This window comes from Pleurodeles waltl, chromosome 7 (assembly GCF_031143425.1).
Source record: "Pleurodeles waltl isolate 20211129_DDA chromosome 7, aPleWal1.hap1.20221129, whole genome shotgun sequence".
NCBI lineage: Eukaryota > Metazoa > Chordata > Amphibia > Caudata > Salamandridae > Pleurodeles > Pleurodeles waltl.
Genome location: NC_090446.1, coordinates 12,200,499 through 12,221,970, shown reverse-complemented (window position 1 = coordinate 12,221,970; position 21,472 = coordinate 12,200,499). Strand labels below are relative to the sequence as shown.

The following is a 21,472-nucleotide window of genomic DNA, read 5'->3' as shown; positions in this document are numbered from 1 at the left end:
CTGGCCATCCCCTGAAAAAGTGAAATCAAACTTTGAGTAGCTGCATTTGTTGAATGAGATCCTTGTGGAGCATGCAAGGGTACATCTGAACACTGGAGCGCCTCAGGACTGAATCGATGATTAAAGTACTTCGTTTTATTCTTAGTGTTAAGATAGAAGAGAGCAGAGGAAGCAGCTAGATACCATGGTTAGGGAGTATACTGAGCGACTCCTTTCAAAGGAGATATCTGCTCTAGGACTCTTGCTGCCACCAGTGGGGTCTCCTGGGTGTGAGCAAGGATGTCATCCTGAACCAAGAGTGGGGCGTTTTCTGTGCTGCACTTGGACAGAAGTACCCAGGCTGCGGTTGGCTTCTCTAAACTGCTGAATCTGGGGGACTTCCAGATTGTCAGATATGTTAGCGAGCCACAAGAGACCAGCTAGTAGGATGTCAGGACAGGAGCTTCTGTTAGGAGCCCTCTCAACAGAGTGTGGGTCCTGGTGCAAAGCAAGTGGAGAGAGAGGAGTGTTTATGGTGTCTGTGTGGAGAACAGTGTGTGTTGCTGGCGTGGAGAGGCAGAGGGCTGACAATATTGTTGCACCTACTGGCAAGAGAGAGTGACAAAGCAATCATTCTGTAGAAACACAAACATCCATGTTTCTGCAAACTAGAAATATGCGCATGCTAAACCTCTCTTTGAGATGTTCAGATCTATTCCCAAGCTCAGTGCCATAATATGGGCAAGAAACAGGCATCTGTACTGTGCACACTAGCACCCTTCCCCATGCTCTGGCACAACCTTATGAGGCAGATATTAAACACCGGCCAATGAAACCAGCAGCGGTTGCAGTGACCCTACAAGGGGCAGAAGGCAGGTCAGACTGGCAAGGAGACTGTCTTTAACTGAGAAATGACAACTCCGCAGGCCGGCCACCCTCCCATGGACCAAGTCTCAACGACATGTATACCTTAGTGCGAGGATCTAAGAGAAAGGATCTATGTTCAAAGCCTGGCCCCATTCAAGAGATCAACAGAGGACCGCACCTTGGACCCAAACCCTTTAAGGGCAGAAATTTAATTATTAATCAATCCCTGGAGGACCTCGAAAAATCATTCTTGGGTAAAAAGGATTCTGGCTCCAGGGGAATTCAAATCTTCACTGTTCTAGGAGGACATCACACCTTGGAACAATGGTGCTCATTTCAAACCTTGCGGCTACGGAAGACTTCCACAATGATGTATACTTGAGTAGGAAGACCAGATTTCCTGATTTGTGTAGAACAGCAGCGCACCAGTGGAATCACTTCCACCATAATACCTTATTATTTAGACCTTCATAGCACACTTGTGCAGTTTTTTTTTTTAAGTGCGGGTTTTACCAGGTATTACGTAATGCAATGGTCCTCTGTATGCTGATCTTGGGAGGGTGGAAAGCAGCCTTGGCTTTGCTGGGATTCGAACTTGCGACCTACAGCTCACTGGACGTCAGCAGTGAGAGTTTAACTGGTGTCGTCTTGCAAGTCCTCTAGGATAGTGCTGAGATGTCAGCCAGTTCTCTGGGCATAGCACTTCTTCCAGGTATCTGGTGATTGCCCATCACTAGCCAAGTCTGAGGCCCTGGGCAGCTTTAAGGGCCATTGAGCTCCTGCCTTCTCTAGGGAGGGGCCACTGTCCCCTTTTCTGCACTAGCCAAGGCCCAGTGAGGCCATAGGCTCCCTAAAGGGTCCTTGAATCCCCAGCTTCTCTAGGGGAGGGGTCACTGTATTCTTTAATGTAATAGAGAGGTCTTAGTGAGACCCTGGGCTGCTTCAAGGGCCACTGAACCCCTGGCTTCTCTAGGGAGGCGTCGTGGTCTCCTTTACTGCATTAGTAATGTCTCAGTGGGCCTGGGCTGTCTCAGGGCCCTTTAAGCACCGGTTTCTCTAGGGAGGGGTTACTGCTTCATTACCTGCACTTGGGAATTCGCCGCAAAGCCCTGGGCTGCTTCAAATGCTCCTGAACCACCAGCTTCTCTAGGCAGGGGTCACTGCCTCCTTTAATGCACTATCCAAGGCTCACTGAGGCCCTGGGCTCCCTCAAGGGCCCTGGAACCCCTGGCTACTCTAGGGGGAGGTCACGGTCTCCTTTACTGCAATAACCAAGGCTCAGGGAGGCCCTGGGCTCCCTCAAGGGCCCTTGCACACCTGGCTTCTCCAGGGAGGGGTCACCATTACTGCACAGCACTCTCACCTGTTCCATTTTCGGTCACTGTAGCTTCAATGGACAGGCTGTTCTCCAGGCCCGGGCGGTAGAACTGGAACTTCTGTAGGCTGATGGTCATGTTTAGGACTCCATCGGGTCCGAGCTGGAAAAGAGACAGGAGTTACATCAGGGTGAAGCCCCCTCTGAACATGTAAGGTCAATGTCTATTCTTTGCCACCCTTTCTCAATCTTCATCAACTCAAAGGGCGGTCAGTGAGTTCAGGCAAAAAACACACATTAATCAGAGACAAAGTAACCGTCTCAAATTTACAGAGACATTTAAAATTATTTTCACTTATTTAATGGAACAAAAACATCAAGGTGATGGATTGAACGCTTGAATTAATCTCATCCACTGGCAATCGCTCACGGCACATCTCCAGAATTTTTTTTTGCCCACCGTGCCACCTTAGTTTGGTCCTACTCCTCATGGGAAGAGTCCAGCCCGAACCGCCAGGCCAGGCCCTCCCTGGAGCAGAACTCAGTCCCTAGTTAGGGCTCTTCAGCCGTGTATAGCTTGGTTCCAGTGGCACTGCGTGCCCAGGACTCACATCTGAACATCCCCGTCACACTTACAGCATCAAATGCTGAAACAACAAGGTGATGGATGGATAGCTTGAATCAATCTTAGCCACTGTAAATTACATGGTACACCGGGTATGCCTAGACGTCGGTCCCTTGCTCACTCTGCCACTGGATACAAGCTAGCCTGGCTGATACTCCAGAACTGGTCCCAGGATGCTGGTTTCTGGTCCAAGGGGGGGGACCTGGCCTGGCAGTTCGGGCTCAACTGTTCCCATGGGGAGCAGGGTCAACACTGATTTGCATATGGCTGGGTCCAATCTGGGGTGACATAGTGAGGAGCAAAAAAAACTATGGATTGGAATGCGACCCAAATGATTGTCAGTAGCTGAGGTTAATTCAAGTATTTGATCGATCACTTTTTTGTATACCTATTTAGCTGTGCTCAGTATGTCTGTGATAGTACCAGAGAGTCGCAATTTCATTACTAAATTCGGGATCAGCGGTATTGTGTTTTGAAACATGCAGATCTCATTCACTTTAATTTGTCCACATTTATGTGCAGAGTTACTATCCCAACTTGATTGTTGTAAAGATCAGGAGTTTCCAAAATGCAGTGCATGGTCACATCCCCGTCTTTGAAAAGACAGAACAAAGTACCAGTGAAAGCATGGAACCGGCGGAGGGCTTGCTCAGATTTTGTCATGTTGCCACAGGGAGGGAAGAGGCTTGTGAGTGCCCAGGAACCCCCACTGACCGGGGAGATTGGCAGGGCCAGCCTACAGCACTGGTCTCACAGACTTGTCAAGGAAGTGCTGTCCCATTCAGAAACAGACAGGGCAGCGGAGACAAGTAGGGGGTAGTGTCACACTTTCCTGTCCAGGACACCCGTATGTAGGGGCAGACTAACTTGGTCGTGTGCCCTGATGCTGGGGATAAAGGGATTGGCAAGGGGCGGCTGACTGGCAGGAGCCAGAGAGAGGAGAAGTGTGCCACTAGGACAGGGGAGTGCCTGGGCAGAGGGGGGAGCTGCTCCGCTCTGACGTCATCAGAAGCCCAGGAGGTCATACAGCAACAGCTGGACCAGGGAGCTGGAGTATGTGGATGGAAGGCCTACCCTCCAGACACCAGGGAGCGGGTAGGGCGCACGGCAAGAAGTGTGAATGAAGTAACAATACAGAGTTTGTGGGATTCAAAACTCATGTTTTTTAAACTGCACCAGTGGCACCCAAAATAAAGGGGTACCGGGGTAGGCCCTAGGCACTTTTATCATGTAAGTGACCTAAAAAAAAAGCAATATCAAAGTTCTTCCTCCACTGTGGCTGAGCCCATCCTTCTTTAAAGAGTACCAGGGTGAGATCCGATGATGAAGCATGAATTGGGGAGGATCCTAAAAAGAACAGCAATACCTATAGACTATCCGTACTCCATGGAGGTCAAAAACAACCAGTCTGAGGAAGCTCCCTACTGATGTTAAGAGGACAGAAGCGTTCACGATCAATGGTAGTGTAATATGAAGGAGTCCCTAGCTAATAGGTATATGGAAGCAATATATTGGTATCCTGCCATTCCTCCAGAATGATGAAGAATTCAGATCCAGAACAGCATAAACCAAGCCTTAATGGGACTTGGAAAGCAAGCTGTGATTGGAAGTTATGACACCGGCTTGATACATACCCACCATACATACAGAGAGCGGGTAACCTATGCCGGTCACACCTTTACCAAGGTGTCCCACCGGAGGGTTGGGGAGCATGGGTAGGCGGGAAGAAGCAGGAGTCCGCTGGAACCCAATGTTACAGGTACCCCTCCAATTTCCAATCCAATTGCTCAAAATGCAGGGACATTCATGCTGCTAATTACTGTTTATATGGAACAGGAACATGGCAGAGGTTGAGGGGTTTGTGGGAAAGAACAATTAGAGAAAATGGGGAAAGCAGACATTAATTCTGCATTCCGTTAGCGGTCAGTACATGCTGAGGATTTCCAGCTGCTAAGCTTTCAATTTCTAGGGCAATACTGCATCGACAAGGCAATGCCTATGGTTGTTCAGTGGTGTTCCCGATCTTTGAGAAGTTTATGACCTCGCTCGAGGTGGTGAGGTAGTGTTGAGGTCTGAGTGATACTACACTACCTTGAATATTTCTTGATAGTGGGAATGATGGGAGAATGCAAGACTGAATACAGTGGAGGAGTAGCGGGACCTCTGTCTCTCGGGGTCACCAATGGCACACCAGCGTCCTCTTGAACAAGCTTGTACTAGGTAGCGGGCTGGACTCCGTGGTAATGGTTTCACACTTGCCAACAAACGGACTATATTAAGGCACACACTATACAGGTGGTGGGCAGAGAAAATGCGAGTTGCGTCTCATGCAACATCTTTTGGCCATCTGAGCTTTGCCTATAAAGTTGAGGCGTCGGGGACGGTGTTCTGGAGGCAGAGGGGGGGGAACACCTAAGCCTCGTCACAGAATAAGGATTACAGAATGAGGGAGTATGGACATGCCGGTCTGGCTGAGAGTACTTGACCATTCCATTGGAGAGACCTAGTGGTGAAGGATGACCAGGTGACACTTGGAACGTTTCCTGATGCGTCTGCTGTGTGTGCTTTGCACTGTGTCGGAAAGATGCTGGTGTGCGGAGCAGTGACAGGAAGGGTGGAAGGTAATGCATTCCTGGAATTCTCCCCAGTGGTCCAGACAGTGGAGGCAAGAATTTCAGAAAAGTAAAGTTAAGGTGCACAATGATGCAATGATTCATGTGACAACCAAGTCGACAGGGAGCAATGAGTGTGTGCGTGGTTTACTGAGCTTGCGCTGAAAAATATTCCTTTTGGGTGAGGCACATTCCTGCACTGGACAATGATACATTCTCGTTCACAGTGGGAGAGGTTCCGTGGTTTGGCTCCGGAGGTGGACTTGCAGACTACCGTGGTCCTGCGAGATGGGTGGAAGATCAGACTAGAAGGGTGGGGCAACTGGCTGAGAAGTCATTGGCACCACACTAGGAGGCCATACCATCAGGTGAGAGGGAGTTCCTGCTCTATGGAGTGAGGACACTGAGTAGACGGGAGAGATTTTGGTTGGGAAGAGAGAGAACTTCCTAATGTGCAAGGAGAAAGAACGTGAGTGTGTGAAGTGGCAGAGGTGACAATACAGGGGGGTTTGGCGAAGAAGGAGGCCATGGAGGGAAATATAAGAATTTGGGTGTAGAAGTGTACGACAGATAATTATACATGTCCTAAATGCATCTCTAATGAGTGTTATGGGGCCTATGTATCTATAAGAATAGATATAGGGGCTAGAATGCGTAATCATCAATCATGTATGGATGAGAGTTGTGTGTTAATTTTGGTGCAAGCTTCTCACAGCTTATTACAGATGCTGTTAAGACTTGTGTAGCCCTATTTACATTTGTGGATAGGAGACATATTTGCATTGGTACAAAAGTTATGATAGAGAGGCTCAACAAGTCTTCTGTAAATAGAACCTCAGGTTTTAATTGTAAATATATATATATATATATATATATATATTTTTTTTTTTTTTTTTATTGTGCTGTCTTTTAATAATGTTTATTTTTGTCATTTTTTTTTCCAACAGCCCTGATGAAGCTCTGTGCGTATTGGTACGAAACGTGGTGCCTGTTTTGTACAACTTGAAGAATCAATGGTTGGGAAAAAAAAAAAAAGATTTTTTTTCCAATCATGGAACATGAACTTTGCCTCTCTTTTTCATCGGAGTACTCACTGAGAAATAATTATGTTGCAATGAAGAACAAATTACCCATCCTCTCCCCAAATCTGCCTCAAAGTTCACATACATTTTCCCCCTGCTTTGAGCAGATGATTAATGGTAGCGTTAATCCCCATGATACTGGAATACCATGTGCACCTTAGCCTGGAAGAACCTGAGTCGGGCAGAGTTTTGACTGTGGTCTTCATGAGCAGCGGTGCAGATAACCGATGCAGAACCCGTTACCCCTGTGTCGTGAATACCGCCCACTGAAGAACTCAAGGTTCCCTTTTGGGTACCAGTCTAAAGAGAAGCCCATCACATGAGGGGCTGAGGCCGGCTCAGGCCCACCGCTCAGGAGATCACTCACCACTCCTTCGATGACCTCATGGATGCCGTCAGCGGCCAGGCTGCAGGTCTGCTCCGGTCTCCAGGAATTGGGCTTCCTGCTGGCAGTCACTTTAACGTTTCCAACCAAAGGCTGGCCATAGGTGTAACTGCAATGAAGGGGGAGAGGCTTTAGACTTGGCAATCATATGCTTCCCATATCGTTCCCAGAGCTGCAGTAAGCCATGTACTGTAACAAACATCAGTCTGCGACTACATCCAGATTACAACTGATGCGTTAATTCCACAATTTGTAACTGGACAGATTTCCATGGGTAAAACCTGGTGGAATGTGTGTGGTGAAAATACTGCACATTCCAAGGTTTGCTGCTCGGAAGAAACACATTCAAAACTCCTACTTAATGCCCCATTCCAAGGTAGAAACTGGGACTGGAGATGTTTTGCACCCAGCAATATGGATATTTACCAGGTACATAATTACCTTCTATAATATATTATTGGCAGAAAACAATCCATCAATCAAACAGGATTTGTAAAGCGCAACTTATCACGCTCAGGGGTATCCATAAACCAGACACGGGTGTGATCATTTAGGCCCGAACAGCATAAAAATGTGCGCCGATCAGTGTTGCACATTTATATACATGCGGCAAAACCACATAGGTAAAAGAAGCAATGAAACCACACAAATGAAGCAGCGACAGCACACAAGGGGAGGAGCAGCACCAGCACACAAGGGGAGGAGCAGCACCAGCACACAAGGGGAAGGATGCTACAACATCTGGGCTTGCAAAAAATCAGTGCCACGCCACAGCCAGTGAAGGAATGAGAAGGCCACAGAAAGGAGACAAAAAGTAGCCCTTATCGCTGTAAGTGCATCAATCAATCACTTGTTAAGTGCACTCCTCACCCAGTAGGGTCTCAAGACGCTAGGGAAATGGGGGGGAGGGGGAGAGAAAGGAGGTTGCTACTGCTTAAATAGCCAGGTCTTGAGACGTTTCCTGAAGGTCAGGAGGTCCTGGGTCAGACGTAGGTTAACGGGGAGGGAGTTCCAGGTTTTGGCGGCGAGGTGGGAGAAGGATCTGCCGCCGGTTGTGGTACGGTGGATGTAAGGGGGTGGGGGGGGTGACGGTGGCGAGGTTGGAGGAGCAGAGCTGGCGGTTGGGCACGTGGAAGCTGAGACGCTCATTGAGGTGGGCAGGGCCTCCTGGTTACATCAGCACAGAGTGAAACGCTGTGTGAGAATGGGAGGGAATGGCGGCCTGAGAGGAAGGGACCTGGGTCTCATTAAAGCGCCTCTGAAGTTCTGTTTGAGGTGCAACTAAGATCTGGAGTCAGGGAGGAGAACAGAGAGAAAAGGTCCTTTGATGGTGGGTGGTCGGATGCCCGTGCCCCCCATGGCCCACTCAGAAGCACCTTAACTGGTCTTCCTCTGGTTTCTGAAGCACTGCGGTAGGCAGCTGGCGGGTTAAGTCTGGATGTGTATTATAGCATCAGGAAGATGGGCCACAAAGCACTCCGAACATGGACATGGAGACCTAGGAAGAGAAGCATCACAGCCCTGGTCATGGGCTGACAGTCTGCCAGTCATATTCTCTTCACAGGGACCCTTGTAGTCTCTCTACTTGAAGGGCACTTCAAAGGACAGAACACGGCCCTCCATCCTTAGATGACGTGTCCTGGGCACTGTACACAAACTATAGAGCCCGACTCGCTCAGATCAATCTATGAACCCTTCGGCGACCTAAGGAGGAAAGAACCCTTTTGCCTTAAAGAATTCTCAACCACCAGGATGTTGGGTACCACCATGGTCCATGAAATCTCAGGAAAAGGTGAGTAGCAGGAGAAGTAGGGTCTCCCTCTTTCCACAAACAGGAGAGAGGGAGATGTGCTATTAAGCTTCTGGGTGGAAGAGGGGTCGAGAGGTACTTTTCAACGCGCGGAGTGACCCACCACCATGAGGAATAAGCTCGGTTACCGGGCAGCCTCGAGGGCCTTGGGGCATGTGCAGGATGCAGTGTGTGATGTGCACTGTACTGCAGGATGTATCTGGTCACCAGGGAGGCATAATTACAGGTGGCTTTTTGCACCTTGTACAAAGTGCAGTTTTAAGTACCAGCCCTGTCGTTTACATGTGCTTTTACAAAGCCCCCTCCAGATATGGACTGCCCTTGCTCTAAGAGGGTGGCATGGTAGGGCAACAAATGCAAGAAAGTGGGTGGCAGCTGTAACATTTACAGCATAAGAATCTTGAACAATTTAAGTAGCAGAATTCAGAGCCTAATGAAACAACTCACTGTTCTGTGAAGGTGCCCGCTGTGGGCTGGCACCCTAGGCAGCTGCCTACAATACATGTTAGTTGGGGTCTCATGCCAGGAGTCCAAGAAATGTAAAAGAAAAAAAAAAAAAAGCCTGTGTGGTATAGTACTCCAAAATACACCTTTCTGGACTATTACAGTGAAACTGACAGGGCATCCGCTATCACCACTGTTACTGGGGAACTAGCCTTTTAAACATAACTTTCAAAAAAGAGCATCTCCTTTGAACTACACTAGGATGAACTAATTATATGTGCTGTGGTATTTTTATAGCTGACACAGCAACTGGTTTAAGTAAGGCTTTTAACATGTTCTTAATAGTTTGATTTACAGGTCAGTGGTAACTGAAATTCATCAAATTTGTGTGGAAAAGTCTAAATGAGAGATGGCCGACTCCAGCTGAATTCCCTCCACAAAGCCATCCCTCGAACAGAGAAAATTCAGCTGGTGGGCTGCATACTGTGTATGGACTTTCTTCCAAAATGTGAACATTTTCAGCCCCTAAGTGGGAAGAAGGCCACAACTGGAGAACGTGGAGCTGACAAAAGGGACAATCAAAAGTCCTTTGGTGCACAAGAAGGAGGCGGAGTTTGGGAATAGACTGACTGAGTTTAGTAGGGTGTCCAGGTTTTATGAGACAAGAGGGACTTTGAGCATCTTCCCTACACACAACCTCGTTTTACCTGCCTACCCATCAACAATCAATCAGTGATTTATAAAGCTCAGCTAATCACCCATGGGGTCTCAAGGCGACCATGGGAGAAGGAGACAAAAAGGAAAAGAAAGAAATAGAAAAGAAAAAAGAAAGAGGAGGCGGAGAATCGACACCAACATTCAGCAAGCACTGACTGTTCGTCAATGTATTTTGTGTTGGGGGGTGGCCAGAGTGGGTCATATGCATCCTTTAATCAGGAGTGGTACATTCCCGTCTGGTCGGTTCAAGGTTCTACTCATGCCTTTCCACAATGGTAGAGCTACCATCAGATGCTATACGTACCTTGCAGAGATGCCGAGAGGTAAACTTTCTTCAAGGATGGATGCAGATTGTGGTGCTTGCAACGTAACACTGTGCGTGGGTAAAACTAAGAGGAAACAAAAACAGATGCATCACCAACATAGACAGTGAGGTGACAACCCATAAAATGTACCAACAAAACATGCAGTCTAGACAGTAATGTTCACTTCACCTTAGCAACCACGGATTGTCCAATCAATCCCATGCACTACATCCAACCGCTTTCTGCGGAAAAGTTGTACTTTATCCCCATATTGGTTCAAGCCAGTCCCACCGCAAAGCACAACCAGTCTTAAAAGGAGAACCCCTTTGCTCTCAAGTAAGTCCTTCAGTGGACCAAAGCAGCCCCATAATTTGCTCAACCACCGTTAGCCTGCACCAAAGCACTACCTAAGATGTCCAAACACCCCAAATGCATTTCTAGGAAGCTCAGATGTTATGCACAAAATTCCGCCTTCTCTATTGAGCATGTCTCATGTTATATTAACAAAGCAAACATGCAAACTCAGCTGTGCTGAAAACCTACAAACATGCCACTCAGACAAACCCATGCAAACCACACGTGATAGCCCATACCCAATGCCCAGAAACAAAGCAAGAGGAGAAACAGGCCTGCAGATGGGTCATTCACACCCTACTGTACCCAACACCTACTATAGTCTTTCACTTCGAAGGACTCAGACATGACATCCACCACATTCTGACTTTGAAGGACTCACAGATGTGGCTCTCACCGGAGTCTTTCACACTGGTCACGTAGATGTGACACTAACTGTATTATTGCTCTTTTGAGGACTTATAGATGTTACACTTACCACACTCCGACATCACACTTACCATACTCTCCCTTCAAAAGGACTTGATGGAATGATTATTGTATTCTTTCACTCTCAATGAGTTCTAGACAGGACACTTGTACTCTTACTTTCAAAGGTGCGTAGACATTACACTTACCATACTCTCTCACTTCAAAGGACGCGTAGCCCGACACTTACCATACTCTCTCACTTCGAAGGACGCGTAGCCCCGACACTTACCATACTCTCTCACTTCGAAGGACGCGTAGCCCCGACACTTACCATACTCTCTCACTTCGAAGTACGCGTAGATGCGACACTTACCATACTCTCTCAATTCGAAGTACGCGTAGATGCAACACTTACCATACTCTCTCACTTCGAAGTACGCGTAGATGCAACACTTACCATACTCTCTCACTTCGAAGTACGCGTAGATGCAACACTTACCATACTCCCTCACTTCAAAGGACGCGTAGCCCCGACACTTACCATACTCTCTCACTTCAAAGGACGCGTAGCCCCGACACTTACCATACTCTCTCACTTCAAAGGACGCGTAGCCCCGACACTTACCATACTCTCTCACTTCGAAGGACGCGTAGCCCCGACACTTACCATACTCTCTCACTTCGAAGGACGCGTAGCCCCGACACTTACCATACTCTCTCACTTCAAAGGACACGTAGCCCCGACACTTACCATACTCTCTCACTTCGAAGGACGCGTAGCCCCGACACTTACCATACTCTCTCACTTCGAAGGACGCGTAGCCCCGACACTTACCATACTCTCTCACTTCAAAGGACGCGTAGCCCCGACACTTACCATACTCTCTCACTTCAAAGGACGCGTAGCCCCAACACTTACCATACTCTCTCACTTCAAAGGACGCGTAGATGCAACACTTACCATACTCTCTCACTTCAAAGGACGCGTAGCCCCGACACTTACCATACTCTCTCACTTCGAAGGACGCGTAGCCCCAACACTTACCATACTCTCTCACTTCGAAGGACGCGTAGCCCCGACACTTACCATACTCTCTCACTTCAAAGGACGCGTAGCCCTGACACTTACCATACTCTCTCACTTCGAAGGACGCGTAGCCCCGACACTTACCATACTCTCTCACTTCGAAGGACGCGTAGCCCTGACACTTACCATACTCTCTCACTTCAAAGGACGCGTAGATGCAACACTTACCATACTCTCTCACTTCAAAGGACGCGTAGCCCTGACACTTACCATACTCTCTCACTTCGAAGGACTCATAGATGCTGGCTCCGGACTCAGTCTCAGACTGGATCTGGTAAAACCCAAGCTTAGGTTCATCAGTAATCTTGTAAGTGAAGGAGGCATAGCTATTATTCGTCTCTACATTACGCTGCTGCATGAGACGGTTCCCTGAGGGATCCTGGGGACATGACGGGAAAGGATGAAAAAGGGGTTATACTCTATGGTAGAGATGATAGGACAATATAGAATAGCATATAAATATTAGTTTCACTTTAATGACAATAAAGCATTTCAGGAAGAACTACTAGAACTATAAAAAAATAAGCCACTGACTGTAGCAATTAGACATTTGAAACCAGATGCACAATGTCACACAAGTTCAGTTTACTCATGCTACAGCCTGTGTTTGTAATCTTACACTAGGGGTGGGCGGAACTCGTAGAGTTTTTCTCCGCGGAGGTACATAAAAACTCAGAGATTCTGCGGAGTTCCACCATTGGGTGGAAATATGCATGTTGCAATGTTTGTGCTGGAATTTCACACCAGTAGCTCTGATAAAGTAGCCTCTTTCTAGCATGGTTACCCCCACTTTTGGCCTGTTTGTGAGTGTATGTCAGTGTGTTTTGCCTGTCTCACGGGGATCCTGCTAGCCAGGACCCCAGTGATCATAATTTATGGCCTAATGTGTATACCTGTGCAGTGCCTAACTGTGCCACTGAGGCTCTGCTAATCAGAACCTTGGTGCTTATGCTCTCTCTGCTTTTAAATTGGTCACTGTAGGCTAGTGACTTAATTTACCAATTTCAAACGGCATACTGGACCTGCCCTTATAAGTCCCTAATATATGGTACCTAGGTACCCAGGCCATTGGGGTTCCAGGAGATGAATATGGGCTGCAGCATTTCTTTTGTCACCCATACGGAGCACAGACAAACCCTTACACAGGACTGAAATTGCAGCCTGCATGAAATAGTGCACACACTATTTCACAGCCATTTTCACTGCACTTAAGTAACTTATAAGTCATCTATATGTCTAACCTTCACTTGCTGAAGGATAGGTGCAAAGTTACTAAGTGTGAGGGCACCCTTGCACCAGCAAATGTGCCCCCACATAGTTCAGGGCCATTTCCCCGGACTTTGTGAGTGCGGGACGCCATTACACACGTGCACTACATATAGGTCAATACCTATATGTAGCTTCACAATGGTAATTCCGAATATGGCCATGTAACATGTCTAAGATCATGGAATTGTCCCCCATTCCAAATATGGTATTGGGAGGCAATTCCATGCATCCTGGGGGCTCCACCATGGACCCCCAGTACTGCCAAACCAGCTCTCTGAGGCTTGCACTGCAGCTACAGCTGCTGCCACCTCACAGACAGGGTTCTGCCCTCCTGGGGTCTGGGCAGCCCATTCCTAGGAAGGCAGAACAAAGCATTTCCTCTGAGAGCAGGGTGTTACACCTTCTCCCTTGGGAAATAGGTGTTACAGGCTAGGGAGGGGTAGCCTCCCCCAGCCTCTGGAAATGCTTTGAAGGGCACAGATGGTGCCCTCCTTGCATAAACCAGTCTACATCGGTTCAGGGACCCCTTCTCCCCTGCTCTGGTGGGAAACTGGAAAAAGGAAAGGGGAGTGACCACTCCCCTGTCCATCACCACACCAGGGGTGGTACCGAGAGCTCCTCCAGTGTGTCCCATACTTCAGCCATGTTGCTTTGCAAGGTGTGGGAGCACTCTGGAGGGCTCCGAGTGGCCAGTGCCAGCAGGTGACATCAGAGACACCCCTCCTGCGAGGTCCATACCTGATAAGGTAGCCAATCCCCCTGTCAGGGCTATTTAGGGTCTCTCCTGTGGGTTCTCTTCAGATTCTGCTTACAAGTTTCCTTCAGGAATCCTCTGCAATGACTTCAAACTATTCTGACCTCGGATCAACTGCAGCCTGCTCCAAGAAACGCTGTAATTGCAACAAAAGTGTCTACAAGAGAGCTCCAAGTCGCTCCAAGTCGCCAACTGCAACAGCTTCCATGGTGTGCATGCTCTGGGGACTCCCAGTCTTCATCCTGCACCAGAAGGGCCGAAGAAATCTCCCGTGGAGTGACGGAGTCTCTCCCCTGCTCCAAGCAGGCACCTTCCAAGGCGACGACCGGTACCCTGGGACTCCTCTCACAGCAATGAGCGTGCTCCTAAGGACACAGATGGTGGGCATCATCGACAGACTGTCCTGAGGTCCTGCTGACAATCCTTCCCTGAGAACGACAGTACCCCTATGTATTGCATCTTCTTCCCATCCTGAGGCCTCTGCACTCTTGGCACAATTCCTTCATCCACAGCCTGGCCCAGGTCCCTAGCACTCCATCCTGCGAAGCTCAACTCGCTGAGTTGTTCTCCGGCAGCGTGGGACCTTATTTTGTTGTGCTTTATCAACTGCATTTTGCACCTCCTTTGCACCTGGATCCTGTGGCTTCTGGGGGTGCTGGCTGGCATCCTGAGGGCGCTCCGAAGTGCTGAGAGCCCCCTCTTCCTCCTCTCAGAGTTGAGGCCCCCAGGTCCATCAAGCTCCGTTTTGATGAAAAACGCACTTTTGCCGTAGCCAAGGCTTGTCGGTGCCTTCCAACATGAAATCACATCTGCAACAATCTTCACGCCGTGGGACATCCTTTGCATCATGCAGGAACCCACTGGCATATTCCTAGGGTGCATTCCTGCAGTCTTCGACTAACCGGGAACTTTTCTTTTGCACCCTCTTCTGGGTTGGCAGGGGCTCCTGTCCTTCCTGAACTTCTTTCGACTTCTAGACTTGGTCCCCTTTCTTTTCAGGTCTCCAGGTCCAATAATCCAGCAGTTCTTTGCAGACTTGGTTGGCTGCTGCAAAATCCCCAAAACGAGGTGTAGTGTGTCGTAAGGAAACTTGCAGTAGTTTACTCCTGCTTTTCTGGGCTCAGGGGTGGGGTCATTTACTTACCTTTACTGTATTCTTACTCTCCCAGTGTTCTGCACACACTACACTTGTCTAGGGGGGAATTCGTGATTCACATTCCACTTTTTTAGTATATGGTTTGTGTTGCCCCTAGACCTATTTTCTCCCACTGAATTCTATAGGATTTCCTACTGTTTGCATTGTTCTAAGACTATTTACATGTCTAATTTTGCTGTCTAGTGTATCTAATACTTACCTCCAGCAGGAGTATTGTCTCTAAGATATTTTTGGTACTGTGTCACCCAAATAAATACCTTTATTTTTGGTAGCACTGAGTATGGTCTTTACTTGTGTATCTATAAGTGGTATTGCAGGAGCTACCTCCATCAGCCTAAGATGCTAGAACACCTCTAATCTACTAATAAGGGATAACTGGACCTGGCTTAAGGTTAAAGTACCCAAGGTACCCACTACAAACCAGGCCAGCCTCCTACAGTTGCGTGAACAGCGTTGAAAATTCAGCAGAAACAGCACCAAGCATTGTGCAATAGTGCGAAGCCTTTCTAATTGATTTCGCTGCAACTCGAGTAGAAGCATCCGTCTGGCCATGTTGGCACGCAACTGCCACATTAGAAAATGATGTCAGGGGATGCAAAATCATGCCCACATCTCTGGAGCCTTGCAGGAAAAAAGAATTCGCGGAATTTGGCTGGAACTACGGAGTCGCCAAATTCCGCTGATGGAATGAAACCTTTTGCCTACCCCTAGTTTAGACTTGGAAAAAGTTGCACTCACATGAAGCTTTTCAGGCTATTAAACCTTTCAGGAGTATGAAAAAGGTGTTCCTTGGCAAGAGTGGGACAGAAAAGTTGGTAACACCACAGACTACAATATTTCCAGGGATGGAAGGGGTCTAGAAACGTTTGAGAATGTGAATAAACAAGTGATGTTTACTCCTGTGATGGGTAGGAGTAAATACATATGTAGGATGGGTATAAGACTGCCCCAAATATTATTGGGAAGTAAGGGGGGAAATTCCTAATGGCGAGTATATTTTCTTCTTGGAGATGAAAAAGTTAGTAAACCAGATTACACTTACACCTGAGCTGTTGCGTGACACAACATACAGTGTATTTGCCCATGTGTAAAATGGAACTCACAATAGACTTCCAGTAGTTGTTGGGGCAAACTGGCTGCACCTCTTGAATTTAAAACTGGTCTGAGCTTCACTTGTGTTCCGGGTTTGAAAGACTTATTGTTGGTTTGGTTTCAAGAGTGCCCTTTCTGCTGGGACTCTTCGTAAGTAGGTCTGCACCATAGACATTGATGAAGCAGGATAGAACATGATCACGGCTGCGGGGTGCGCCCTGTGCACGGAAGGTCCTTGTAACTTGCCTGATTCTGTACAGACTATGGAAGCTGAGCTCTGTGGAGCCTGTAGGATTTGTCTAGCTTCACTGTCTATGGTAAGAGAGAGTAGTACAATTTATGCATTTTTGACCATTCAAATAGATTCTCGTCGACCCACAGAACTGAGAATCTACAGCAAGTAAAGAAGCAGAATTTAGAAGTGAAGAAAGGCTCTAAAGACATGTGAAAATTGGATAGGTCATATAAAACTGCACACTGAGATGTGTTGGGCTGCTTGTAACATCTCTGGTTGTGTAGCCAATCTCTAGGGAAATAGTGGTGCACTGTTGAGTCTCAATTGTTCTAGGTTTCCATAGGGGAGGGTAGACCTCACCAACAACCAGGGACAACGTAAGACTTGTCTGACACTATTAAAGTATTCAAATAATTCAGTGGTGTCCCTTAGAAAAACTCTAATTTCTGTGGAAGCTGTGATTTAAAATAGACTAATTGGCATATTGTATTTTAGAATTGAAAATTTGAGGGAGCATGCTCTCTAATGAAAATCCAATTTGCAAAAGGCGTGTAGACCCCACCATTTTCAAAGTTTACTAGCTGTAAGTGTCCTTTGTTTATGAGAAGATGGACCTTGCTTAAATATGGTCATGATCTCTGGAAATTCCTGGGATTACAAAAGGCACCCTGGGGCGCAACAGGCGCACCCCATCCATATAACCTGGGGCCACTGTGGTACCGTAGAAAGGGCTGCAGGCTCCTGTGTGGCCCTTTTTATAATATAGATCACTGAAGTGCACATTTTGCAGTCCTGACGCGAGGGGCCTTTCCCTCACTTGCACTGGGTCATGGACTTATGAAAGCGATGAAACATTTTTCATGTGCTGTATTAATGATGTGTGGGCAGAGGCAAAGAACCCGGGGAGAGGTGCCACATAGGTGGCAGACGGTCAGTGCACAACTAGTGGGGCTTCTGTGGGGCACAGAGGATGCCAAGGGACACCCCAGTATTCTCTCTAGGAGGGAGGGGGCACAGTAACCCACTGTATGCCCCCCCCTCAAAGGGAGTCTGGTCTGCCTCCAGTCGAAGGTGGAGCCTGGGTTTCCAAGTGTAGTTGTCTTTCATAACCACTATCTTAAGTGAAGCCTTGGACGGTCAGAGTTCGCTCCTACGTGGAGGACGTATTTTTGGGTAGTTGGGTGCACCGTGCTAGCCTTTGCCAGGCACATCTCACTAAGAGTGCAGGGCAGCGCAAAGAGGCAGTGCGTCCGACAAGTAAATCAGGCCCAGATATGGGTCTTTATCAACAAAAGCATGATAAGGATTTTTGAATGTGCTTAAACCAGTTCTCTTTTTTTTTTGAGGACTGGGCTGGGGGCTGTGCCCTGTGCCTTTAATCCACACTCCTTGAACCCCAAGTGAAGGCATCACTCTAGAGATCATGTCACAGCACCACAACCAGGTCTCCCCATCATCAGGACATCATACTTGAGGTGTTCATGCCAACAACGCCAGGTAGGGAAGAAGGAAAACTTACACGCACTTCCACCAAGCTGAGCTGAAAGAAAAAAAAATAAACATTTAGTTTACCGGCCCAAAAAGAAAGCATACGTGAATACATTGTTTCCATTACATTAAAGTCCTCACTGAATAGAAACAACTGCCACTATACTAACCATCACTGGTGGTGTTCCCACCTCACTAACAAAGGAAGTGCTGTTCCCATATCACCAACCTCTAAAGATGGTTTGGAAGCAGCTGTAAGGTAAGCACTGGTGAGGAACAAAGATAGGCTGATCCCCAACCAAAGCATCTTGGTCCCAAACAGGCCCGGCCCACAACAACCCACTCAATGATGCCCAAAGTTGCTTCTCGACGACCGGATCCATGCCAGATCACTCTACGTGAAGTGTTTATACCTTTTAGTTTGAGGCACATTTTGCCGGAGAAGGTCCTTGGTAGGGCTACGAGAGGACGCTATTGAGGAGGGCTGTAAAGGGATCTCCATGAAGAGATCCTACAATGAACAGGTGTAGGATCTCTTCTTTATAGGCGGTGGCCTTGAGCGAATGGAAGATGTTGGTGACTTCAGCATGTACTAGGAAGTCACATCCAGTCCACCCGGGGGTAGAGCAATGACACACTAGAGAGGATGTCTGGTTCATGCTCAGGACGTGGGATGGGATTTTTTTTACCTCCTTGGTTAAGTATTGAGTAATGTCATAACATTGGTGCTCAGTGAAGGACCGGTGGGTCTGAGCAGCTCGATAGGGGGCTTCAGGGTGCTTTGTTTTTGTCAGTCACTTCTTTGATGATGAGAGTAAACCAAGTCAGGATCCCTTTGCCGCACTCTGGGACTAATTGATTGATGTGATCCAGCTCGGAAGCATTGACTGTTCTGTTGATGTGTCCAGGGTTCATTCACTTGGGACACAAGCACTTGCCAGGTGTCCACACTTGAGAAGGATTTTTTTGCCAACTGTGTAAATATTTTTAGAGGAAACCTGCACATCTTATGTGCCCAAGGAGTTCTACCAAATACTTAATGCATAATGGAAATAAAGTGTAATCATTTCACTAGAAGACACTTTGTGAGGAATGGGGTAGGATCACCCTTTAGTGGCCAACAAGGTCGTTACTGCACCCCAAAAGAGAAGAACAAACACCTAAACATGTCCACTGACCCTGCGAGTGAGCACCAACTTCCAGGGTGAAACCACAGAACTGTCCAAGGAGACACACGGGTGACTCAAAATGGAGGTCCTCTGGTCTCCTGGTCTCAGTGCTGCACAGCCAACCCTGTTTCCACCTCAGTGAGACCATCTTTAGCGGTGCTTTTCTGAGTATCAAACCTCAGCATCATGTGTCTCAGTAGTTCTTGCCCTACTGACTGCTAAGAAAGCACCTCAGGGTAGTCCCAATACCAAGGTGTAATGTTCTACCAGGCTCGTGTGGTCCCTGTGCAAACACTGCCAGGGGATCACCGATACATTTTCACTTCCTCTCTCAAGGATGGGACGCTAAGTCTTGCTTTCAACTCCTAGTCGGAGTGGAAAGCTTCTCACACCCTCCAACTCGTGCCCCGTACCCCCTCATCCCCCACGGTCCTCATCAGGCTCCCATACCTCCTCACCAGAGGTGTCCAAGATAAATGTACATACAATGATTCTTTACGGAACTAATTTACACACTCCTGAAAACCTGGCATGGATCCATCCCCCAGCCCCATGCTGGACACCTAGGCTCTACACAATTACCACCAACAAGGGGATTAAAAACCACCTCGCCGTAGGCCAGGTATCTCAGACTCACCGTTTCTTGAGTCGGTAACAAAGTGCCATTCAAACAAAGTATACGAAACCTCACTGTGAAGAGAAAAGAGAAAAGGTTTATAAGGTTTGATGGAAAGTCCCCAGGATAGCGCCTAGAATGACTGCCTTACGGCACATTTTTACAATACAGGGTACATGGGGCAGACAAAGCTAAGACCAATGTCCTAGGACAGAACAACATTCCCAAAAAAGGACCAATGCTTCCTGGAGCCAGCACCTAAAAGGGGGTATAGTCTTCACCTGCGAGGAGCCGGTCAGAGAATTAAAGGGGTGTCAGAGGAGTGACAACATCATCAAGGAACAACACTAGGGGTGAGGGCGTGGCTTTGCCACAAAACCCCTACAAAAGTGCTTTACGCTTCGAGGGGGACAGATGAGTCTACAATAATCTCTAATTTGTATCATGGAAACAAAAAAAACAAAAAAATAATCAGAAATAAAAAAATAGATATACGCCTATGTACATGGGCTTGGGTCAGCCCTCCTCATCCATTTGTCTGTTGTAGTATCATCCACATTCTGCTGCCACCCACCACTGCGTACATCATGATGGCTGGATTAGCTCGCTTCAGTCATTGGCCTGTTGTGTCATTCACATTCTGCTGCCACCCACCACAGCGTACAGCATGAGATGTGGGTCAGCTTGCTTCAGTCATTGGCCTGTTCTTTTGTCATTCACATTCTGCTTCCACCCACCACAGCGTACAGCATGAGGTGTGGGTCAGCTCGCTTCAGTCATTGGCCTGTTGGTGTGTCATTCACATTCTGCTTCCACCCACCACAGCGTACAGCATGAGATGTGGGTCAGCTTGCTTCAGTCATTGGCCTGTTCTTTTGTCATTCACATTCTGCTTCAGTCATTGGCCTGTTTTGTCATTCACATTCTGCCTCCACTCTCCAGATAATAATACCTCCACCTTGCTACAATGTCACCTCAGTTTGGACCCAGCGATACGCAAATCAGTCTTGACTGCTCCAGTCGAAACAGTCCAGCCCGAACTGCCGGGCCAGGTCCTCCCGCGCCCAGTGCAGGTTTCGCCCTGGTTGTGGGCTCATCAGTGGAGTACAGCTTGGTTTCATGGACACAGTGCGCATGGGACCCACATCTGACCCAGTGGCCCCTGAACAGGTTCAAAGAAGTGCCTTGTAAGATACAGATGTGGTCACGGATAAACAGCTTGTCCCGTCTTACCTGTTTCGCCTGCTTTGTAAAAGGGCTTGTCCTTCTCTAGGACGCAAACGTTTCGAACACTGTTGACCACCACACTCTTACGCTCCTTGAGCTTTCCAGCTGTGATGGACACATAGGCGAGGTCTGCTTTTTCTGTAGGTGGAATCTGCAAAGACACAGAATGGAAAGGTGTGAGTGAAAGCCACAAAGTGCCTTGAACCCAGTCAATTCCTAAAGCCACATGGGTGCCTACTGTTAACATCACAACATACTCCTACCACGTGAGCCCACCACTTGAACTGGCCTTCCCACTTCCTCTCAAAAACAAAAAAAAATAGTTAGCATTGACAAGGTCAATAGGCTTGATTTTTGTACTTTAAATGCAGACAGACACGAAACAGTCACCCACAAACCTATGTAGATCAGATATGCATGCATATATGCAGTCCGAGCAACACATACGGACACTCTTGCAACCCCCTACAGAC

At 47.8% G+C, this 21,472-nt stretch overlaps 1 protein-coding gene across 2 annotated transcripts in view; it reads right to left on the bottom strand.

The window, feature by feature from the left end:
* The window catches only part of LOC138303550 (ovostatin-like), a 131,994-nt gene that overhangs the window by 85,258 nt on the left and 25,264 nt on the right, over nucleotides 1-21,472 (bottom strand). For both annotated transcript variants that reach the window (XM_069242791.1, XM_069242792.1), the window contains exons 3-9: nucleotides 21,006-21,150; nucleotides 19,794-19,846; nucleotides 18,019-18,039; nucleotides 12,204-12,372; nucleotides 10,141-10,225; nucleotides 6,848-6,974; nucleotides 2,210-2,324 (exon numbers count right to left, since the gene is read on the bottom strand). In XM_069242791.1, the coding sequence (XP_069098892.1) occupies nucleotides 2,210-2,324; nucleotides 6,848-6,974; nucleotides 10,141-10,225; nucleotides 12,204-12,372; nucleotides 18,019-18,039; nucleotides 19,794-19,846; nucleotides 21,006-21,150 (715 nt within the window). The remainder of the gene's footprint in view (nucleotides 1-2,209; nucleotides 2,325-6,847; nucleotides 6,975-10,140; nucleotides 10,226-12,203; nucleotides 12,373-18,018; nucleotides 18,040-19,793; nucleotides 19,847-21,005; nucleotides 21,151-21,472) is intronic.